Raw genomic sequence first — 8,878 nt, 5'->3', positions numbered from 1 at the left:
GTAATTTGAAAACCTTGTGTGAGACATAATTTCCCAAACAGTGTGAGTGAATCACCGCGCGCGCTCTCTCTTTCTCTCTCAAAATACGCAATTGGCTTCAAATCACCACACATCGCGTCTGTCTATAAGCGAGCTGCACAGTTGACACAGGAATTGTTACTTGCACAGTCGAGGCAGTGTCACATCGTCACTGAAGTTTATAAATTTCATTTCTTTTTAATTCTTGCCAGCGCACACATAATGCCAAGTTCACACACACTCCGTTTGCGGTGCATATTTTTTCCGCGCTCATGTTAACGGATTAATAAAGCATTCACTGCACACGGTTACGGTCCGGCAGTGCGTTCCAGTAGCGGAGCGTCTGCAGCAGTGCAGAGATCGTTTCTACACTGAGTCTATTGCTGTGCTGCAAGCGCTGATTAGGTAGGCGTGGCTGACTCTTAACTTTTATAAAGAATATCTCTTTGGATTTGAGACTTTAGTCTTTGCAACTTTACAGATCTCCTTGTTGCACCAAGAGCTTGTAACACTTCAAAGAGAAAGGAAAAATTGAAATTGCATCATATGACCCCTTTAAGGGCTCCAACACGGGTTCAGTGTGCAAACTAAACAAAGAAAAGAGCTGGTGAATTGACTTATACATGTTTAAAGGGGACTCGGTCCTCTTTTAAGTTATGATAATATAGTGTCTCAGTCTAAATTACACTCACACCGATGAATTTGGATGCCAAAAAAATTAGAATATAATATAATAATAATAATTTTATATTATTATTCCTATGACCGTAATAGCCATATATTGTAAAATAATTGCACTGTAAAATAAAGGAAAATGAGTATTTCACAGGTATATAATTTTATCTTACTCTACAGTAGGGAAATTACAATACTTTTGTCCTAATTTCTACACATGCAAGCAGGGCCTAAAACTAATTTTTTGCCACATCTGCCAATGGCTGGTGACTTGAATTTCGGACACAAATATTTTTTCCTGGCCATGAAACTTTTTTTGCAGCTGCTGCTACTACAACAAGTAAACATTTAATAATAATAAAAAAAAAAATGCTGTTTGAAATAAGAACCAACCACTGCACGATACAGACATACAACACACATATAGCATGAACAGTTTTTTTAAAATTTAAATTTAATTGTATCATTTCAACATTTGAAGCAAAAACCGAATGGTCTGACTAGCTTTATGAAATTATGCTAATCCTAAATAAAACAAAAACAGCAGACAGGTTGAATTTCACTCTCTGACAGCAGGTGGCGCTTATGGAACAGAGGGAGAAATGCCATTGAAAGTCAGTTCCCTTCAGAAATATATTCATATTAACCCCCACCCCAATATTAACAATTTTTCTTCCAATTAACAGTGAGTTTGCTCTGTCTGTAGCCTAAAGTATTTTCTTTGTGCGGGTCTGTTTATTTTAGTCCTTGCTTGCAGGAGATAAACCTATTAGCTTTTATTTTGGCGGAAACTGCAGCTAAGCTTTTATTTTGGCGGAAAACACCAACTTCTGTGAAAACAGGCTTACAAATGCGTCTTTCAAATCTAGTGTAATACAACCGTTTGTTGCGTTCTCAGATGCGCGCTAAACTCATAGCACGTTCTAAAACAGACTTCACTGCATTCACTGTGAAAGGAGCCCCTCTGAGACGCGGGAAACACCGGATCACGAGCTGATCGCGTGAAAAAAGTGCGCGCTTGGCTCTGAAACAAGCAGCGCAAACAGACTTGATGAGATAAAGCCATATACGCGTTAGTTCGTTTGACGGACACTTAACAATAGCAATGTCACGAAACACAACGTTAAAGACCTTTTATGTTATATTTATGTTATTGATTTATGTATCATCAATATATTTTCTAGGGCTGCCCTCGACTAAGGATTTTTCTGGTCGACTAGTAGTCGTTCATTTTAAGCATTAGTCGACTAATTGCACGTTTATTAATAAACCATTTAAATAATTATAATGAGCCTTTAATTGCCTTCAAAGCCTAATAAGCGGTCAAGTACATGCATAAAGCTTGCCACAGTGCACCGGCAGAAGCTATGATTATGTATGCGTCAGGGAAAAACGGTAAGGAGGCTGCATTAACATTTTAATAATTCACTGATAAACAAGTGCTTTCTTTGTTTCGGTTTAAGAGATGAAGTCGGCGACACTGACACTGCCTTGCATGTTTGATACGGGTCACATAATCTGAGAATATTTGTTTTCCATTTGAATTGGTTCATTTGAAAGTAGACATTTCACTCTCTATAGATATATTTTAATGTCTGTAAGGCAAAGATATACACAGAGTTTTGTGTATATAAGTTCAGAGAGTTCAGAGATGGCAGAAAGCGTATCATGTTTGCTTTCATTATTTTACAAAAGCGCTGTTTTTTTTTTATTGTGAGTGCACACAAATAAGCAGAGTCTTGCAGAAGCTATGATTATGAATGTGTCAGGGAAAAACAGTAAGGAGGCTGCATTAACATTTTAATAATTCACTGATAAACAAGTGCTTTCTTTGTTTCGGTTTAAGAGATGAACTCAGCGACAACGACTCGTCCTCTCCGCAGTAGTGATGCGCCTGTGTGCATGTTTCTGTAATCTGAGAATATTTGTTTTCCATTTGAATTGGTTCATTTGAAAGTAGACATTTCACTCTCTATAGATATGTTTTAATATCTGTAAGGCAAAGATATACACGGAGTTTCGCGCTCGAGTTCACAGACCGAGATGGCAGAAAGCGCATCCTGTTTGCTTTCATTATTTTTACAAAAGCGCGTTTTGTTGTTATTGTGAGTGCACACAAATACACATAGAGAATTTACATATTTGAAAGATGTATTACTCTTATCTGTATGACCAAAAATTACGGAGTAGCCTATTTTAAGAGCAAGTGAGCGCACCGGCGCCTCCATCTGTCCTGTGAGCGCTAATGTTCAGCTTCCACACAGACACTTGAATAGCGGACATTGCCCTAGGCGACCGCCTAGCTCGCCTATGCCTAGAAATGGCCCTGCTGCCAGATGTACTGTATTACCATAGATCAGCCGTTAATGATCTGCGTGACTTTGCAAAATGTGGATTTTTTTTTTCCAGTGACTAAAAATTTGGATCGACCACGCCTCTTCTGGTCGACTAACGATTAGTCGACTATTAGGGGGCAGCCCTAATATTTTCGGTTTATTATGTAACTGGCGGGACAGATTAGACTGTAGCAGGCCGCCACAGACTAGTTAATGAATGGGAAACACTGTACTTGATTTGTTTACAGCAGATATTGAGGTGTCAGTGTTGTCCATAATGAACTTGTAATTTGTATGTTTTTCTTGATACTAAGACATGGTTTCATGGTTCTTGATTATTTCAAAATCATAGTAAACACTATTATGCTATTGAACATTTAGAAGTTTCTCAAGTATTAAATTGTTGTTTTCAGTAAGTAGTGATGTAAACGGTTTAGAAATGGAAAGCAGTTGTATATATAAAAACAATATAACATAGTAACAGACTTTTATAAACTACTCTTCAAGTTCAAGTATGTATCAGCAGTATCAAGTGTTAAAGTAAAACTTATTGGGGAAATATGCAGCGAAATAGATCTTTGTAATTAATATTAAAGGGATATTTTACCCAAAAATGAAAATCGTAGTTTACACAACTTCATGTCATTCCAAACTTCTGTATGACTTTTATTTATTTATTGTTTTCCTTGTGTAACTATATATATTTGGAAGAATGTTGGTTACCAAACAGCTTCAGTTCCCATTGACTTAAATGTATTCATTTTTTGACGTTATAATGGAAGTCAATGGGAACCAAAACTGTTTTGGTTACCAAAATTCTTCAAAATATCCACCAAATGTTCCTGTCGACTAAGGACGTTTACATTCATATATTATGGTGCATTTTGGCCAATAAATGCATTTAACCACTCAAATGAGTGTTTTTCGTATGCAGATTTTAGCAGTAAGATTGAGCAAAAACATGTTTAGCTTGCTCTCTAGTATGCACATGAGCGTGGTTAAAACTTTTGTTTTGTGATTGATCTATTTGAATGCTTTGTGCTTTAAGCAAAAATGTTACATTTAAAGAAACTATACTGTCATTATTTGGAAAAATGATGACAGTTTAGTGTCTTTACATGTTTGCTCTGAGAATCTGGTGCAAAACAACGGTTAAAGCAAGCGATTGTGTCAGGATTGGGCTCTATTATTGATGACCTTGTCCTGTTAATGTATCATAGAGGTCTGCACGGGCTTTAAACTGAAGCCTATACCCGAGATCGTCTGACCCGAGCGGCACAGTTAAATTTAGAGCCCGAACCCAAAATCTTTTTTTTCCCCCCCACAACGAATAGCCAATTTTTTTTTTTTAAATGCTGTATTTCACGATTGCATGCAACGGTCAGTAAACAAATACATGTAAAGAAACAGAATCATTAAGGTTTGGCCAGTTCACAAGGCAAAAGAAAAAACACTTACCAGTTATGAAAGTTTATGAACATCAGGTGCAGCGGTCACAAATTCTGCCGAGTTTTTGAATGGTTGTATAGGCTACGACAAGACGATAATTCTTTGTGCAAATTATGGTCATTTTCGTCAGTTAAGGCTCGTTAGCATTCGGCCTACTTTAAATCAGACACAGAGATGCAGTGCGGTAAGATCGCATTTATTTGAATTAATTAATTATATCATTTATTTGAATTAGCGAGAGAGTGAGAGTGAGGGATGAAAGTTGTGTGTGTGAACCTGCGTCTGCGCGCCTCTCTCTACAAGCAATGAGGCTTAGTTACTTCAAAAACAGCGATTTTACCCCCTCATTGCAGAGAAATATAACGCTGCGAGTCAGTAGCCTGTCGAAGCTATTTTACTAATAAAAGTTTCCGTGCTGTGTTGTCGTGTGCACTGTGTGTGCGTGTGTCTATGAAAGCAGCGTAGCCTACTGCATATATAAACCTGAACCCAACCCGAAGTTATTCATTAAACATTAACCCGAACCCAACCCGAAAGTATTTCGGGACCCGTCGGGGTCGGGTAGCAGACCGCTAATGTATCCGCAGTTTCTTGTGTGATGAGAAACTGATTAAACTTTCTTTCTCTGAAACAAAGTTCCCACTTGACGCACTGTGTAAAATTAAGAGCCGAGTTTGTGTAGTTAGTAACTGATATTACAGATTTTATGCCATGTGTGCTGTATTTTTGCTGCGAGTTAAGTTTGAACAGACCTGCCTTGGTTCTTTTAGAAGGAAAGCTGAAGTGTTTCTTGGCATGTTGCATCCTGTTGTCCTCTACTGTCCTGAAGAAATCTGTTCTCCTGACCCTCTCTGTCCTCTCTCAGCCTCCACAGTGCGTCACCTGTATCTGCGTGGAGGTGTTGGTGTGGGCTCTATGACCAAGATCTATGGCGGGCGTAAGAGGAATGGCGTGTGCCCCTCTCACTTCAGTGTGGGCTCCAAAAATGTTGCCCGTAAAGTGCTCCAGGCCCTCGAGGGACTCAAGATGGTGGAGAAAAACCCCAATGGGTGAGTTTCCTGTAGGCTGCTTTTGTCTATATGTGATCTGTATTATTGCAGGTGGTGTTATTTTGGAATTCAACTAACTCTCAATTGTTGCCGTTTTACAGTGGGCGTAGACTGACCCCTCAGGGCACCAGAGACCTGGACAGAATTGCTGGACAGGTAAGAAGTGTTATCGGATTACTGTATTTGTGAACTTGAGCATTTGTAACATCGATTTTTGTAAAAATCGGATTTAAGGTGCTATTGATTTAGTCTCCAATTCAGGCTTCTAAAGTTAGTCAGATACCATACAACAGATGGTGGTTCTCAGATTTGATAATTCTGTTCACCTTAGTTGTGTAATCAAATTTCAAAGGAATTAAAACGATGTTGCTGCACAATGCAGCATGAGTAAGAGCAGATTCAGGTACTGAATGTAATGAACTTATTTTCACTTATTAAAAGGCCTCATGGTTAGTTTTTGACTGCAGCAGCTTTGATTTAATACGCGGACACAGTGCTATCTTCAAAAAGGAAATGCATGCACATCTCCTCCAAAACCTTCACTTGCTTTTTTCGCCCCTCTGCTGGTCCTCCGCTTTCCCTGCGAGCTACCGCTGTGCGCCAATCCGATGCTGGAGGAAGTAAACAAGCCGATTGAATTTCATGCTCGCTGGGCTGCCGTATGGCAGCATTTTATTCTGCCTGATCCCCTTAATGAACTGAATTCAGATAAGTTAACGTGATTTTCTTGTGTTGTGCTTGCCTTGGCTGTGTCGTCTGCACTGACTCTTTCCAGAGCACTGTTGATATGCTTGGCTTCTCATTGGTGGCATGAGCAGAAACGGTGTCAGAGTAGAACCGAATGTTGCTTCTAATCTCCTGGCTAAGATCACGTCCAGGACCTGAAAGGCTGCTGAATGTTTCCCCACTGTTAATTAATTTCTTGAGGATTGTAGGCTGACGGTGCGGGGAATAACCAGACTGATGTGATTGATTTGTCTCTCTTAATCCTGATTTTTTTTGTTTTGTTTATGCTCTGTTGCAGGTTTCCGCTGCAAGCAAGAAATCTTGAAGTGTAAAATAAACTTTTGTGAGAAATCAAACTCTGTGTCTTTGTCTCATTTAATGTTTTTGTGGATAACTTTCCTTCAGGGACACAAGTTAAAAATAAATGCCTTAATGTTCCTAAAGCCATTGGCTTAATGTTCTGTAATTTTCCCCCTTCCCTTCCCATATTTTAACTTGATGTGCTTTTATTTTTTTCAGTTCTGGGTCTTTGAGTAATATTTTACATCAATTCAGTCTCAGGTGCTTCAGGCAAATTTCTTGCATCATCATCTTAGACTGATGAACTGTAAGGCTGGATTTGTATCAGTTCTTGGCAAGGATGCTGATTGATTTATTCATTAAGACAAGTGTCTTTATTTCCCTGCTGCTAGCTTTGGCAGAGGAATTTGGAGCAGTGAGTGGATAAATGCAGGCAAGTCAAACAGCTGTGTATTGAGATGAACTGCTATTGTTGCATGGTAACAGTGCCATCATGTGGGCTTGTATGATATGATCTGTTTGATTTGTGGTGACCACTAAAGTTCACTCCACTTCTTGTGCCAAAATCATCCCATAATTACATTACCGGTCTGTGTACATGCTCACTGTACAGACTGTTTTTGCTCAGGTTTTTAACTGTAGGTCCATGAAGTTTTGTTTCCATTTTTCAAATGTTGAAACCTGTTGTGAGAAGCTACAAATATGTTCTTTTAGAATGTTAAAACCATCTTATTTTCCCTATCAAGAAAATCTCAATCTAAGGTATTCAAATCACAAAGGTGCAGGGAAATAAAAGATGTTGCTCCTTTCTGTTTAACTTTGTGCTGTAGCTTCTATGAGATATAACTTCATGATAAAATAATTCAATTACAGCTTTTGAAAAGTGTTTTTCTTTGCCATTCCTACTACTGATTTGTTTTGAATTCTGAAAGAAAAATTTGTCCTTCACTTTGCTCTTACGTTTCTCAAAAGTAATAGAAATACTGCATTTAGATGCAAATCTTGCTTCATCCCACAGTTAACATTTTGGTGGAAAAATGCTTTAACGATGTGTTTATTTTTTAATATTCATGTATAGATAATTCATGTGATATTGATCTAGAAATATTATTAGCAAGCATGATCTAGTCTGCTTTTGACAAAATACATTTTCACTATTCTGGTGATTATTAAAGTAGTTTTAAATGACCCTACCTTTATGAAAATTGACACCCAAGAAGTAATATTGGGTTATTTTTACGGCAAGGCAGAAAGTTTTAATATTTGATGTTGCTTTGACACCTTGTACATAAGTTACTATATAAGCTTACGAACTTAAACTACAGCGTCTGATTCATACCCAATTCGGCTGTAGTGCACTTTTATTTGGTATGCAACAAGCTGTTTTAGTGTTAAAATGTTGTTGACACTTCATTTGTGTGCCCCTGTCAATGACAGGCAGTTGAGTTTTAAAACAAAATGATGGGGACTCACACTTTGTCCGGTTCATCAACATAAACTTTGTGGTAGTGCTGTGCAGAAATGGTCTCACTTATTTTTTATCTTGACAAATTCCAGTCTAGACATTTTACCCCAGAGTATGTAGCCTACAGTTATACATTAGCTAGTAATTCCGCGTTCTGGATTCTTTTGTTAAAGAACTCAATAAATCGCTTGATGATCATGCCGTAAATAGTAAGTGGGACATTCTACCAGAAATGTACATTATCTGTCCTTGACTTGTTACAGTGAATAAAAAGTATTACTTTCAAAAAATGTCTAAAACTGACTGATGGTTGATTTCTGTGAGTTGTTCTGTAAAGGAATATGTCATTCATTAGGTTCTCAGATATTTTTTAATTTATTAAAAACACTTGAAAATTACAAATCCTGTCCTTGTCCTTGTCCTCAGCCAAATTGGACCTACAGCTTTCATAGTTTTGTTTGAAATCGCATCATATGACCCCTTTAAATCCAAAACGTGTCTAAAAAAGTTACTGAAATTCCTTGATTGCATGCTAACACACTGTAAAAAAAAATCTGTGACATATACTGTAAAATACTGGCAGCTGTGGTTGCCAGAACTTCACCGTAAAAAATATGGTAGCAACATTTTAGGTTTTACAGACTTGAATTCACAATAAAATACCGTATTTCATTAACTGATGTAATGTTATTAAACCAACATATTGAAGTGTTAATATCTGTTTTGAACCATTGTAATGAACTGATAACCACCAAAAACTGGTGGTGATGAGAAAGTCACATGATGAACCAAAGCTCATCACAAACAGCTATTCTACGATTGTGTGAACATTTGGGCGGCGTTATGCATATCTTCCCACA

The 8,878-nt window shown here is 37.8% G+C and overlaps 1 protein-coding gene across 1 annotated transcript in view; it reads left to right on the top strand.

Moving 5' to 3' along the window:
- The window catches only part of LOC107723445 (40S ribosomal protein S19-like), an 8,466-nt gene extending 1,857 nt beyond the window's left edge, over window positions 1-6,609 (top strand). Inside the window, exons 4-6 of the mRNA XM_016532072.1 lie at window positions 5,344-5,527; window positions 5,629-5,683; window positions 6,552-6,609. Of these exons, the coding sequence (XP_016387558.1) occupies window positions 5,344-5,527; window positions 5,629-5,683; window positions 6,552-6,578 (266 nt within the window). The 3' untranslated portion in view covers window positions 6,579-6,609. The remainder of the gene's footprint in view (window positions 1-5,343; window positions 5,528-5,628; window positions 5,684-6,551) is intronic.
- The last annotated feature ends 2,269 nt before the right edge of the window (window positions 6,610-8,878 follow it).

Source organism: Sinocyclocheilus rhinocerous, unplaced genomic scaffold (genome assembly GCF_001515625.1).
Source record: "Sinocyclocheilus rhinocerous isolate Xijiao unplaced genomic scaffold, SAMN03320098_v1.1 scaffold241, whole genome shotgun sequence".
Taxonomy (NCBI): Eukaryota; Metazoa; Chordata; class Actinopteri; order Cypriniformes; family Cyprinidae; genus Sinocyclocheilus; species Sinocyclocheilus rhinocerous.
Note: the sequence above shows the minus strand (reverse complement) of the source record. Positions and strands in the feature narration are given on the sequence as shown.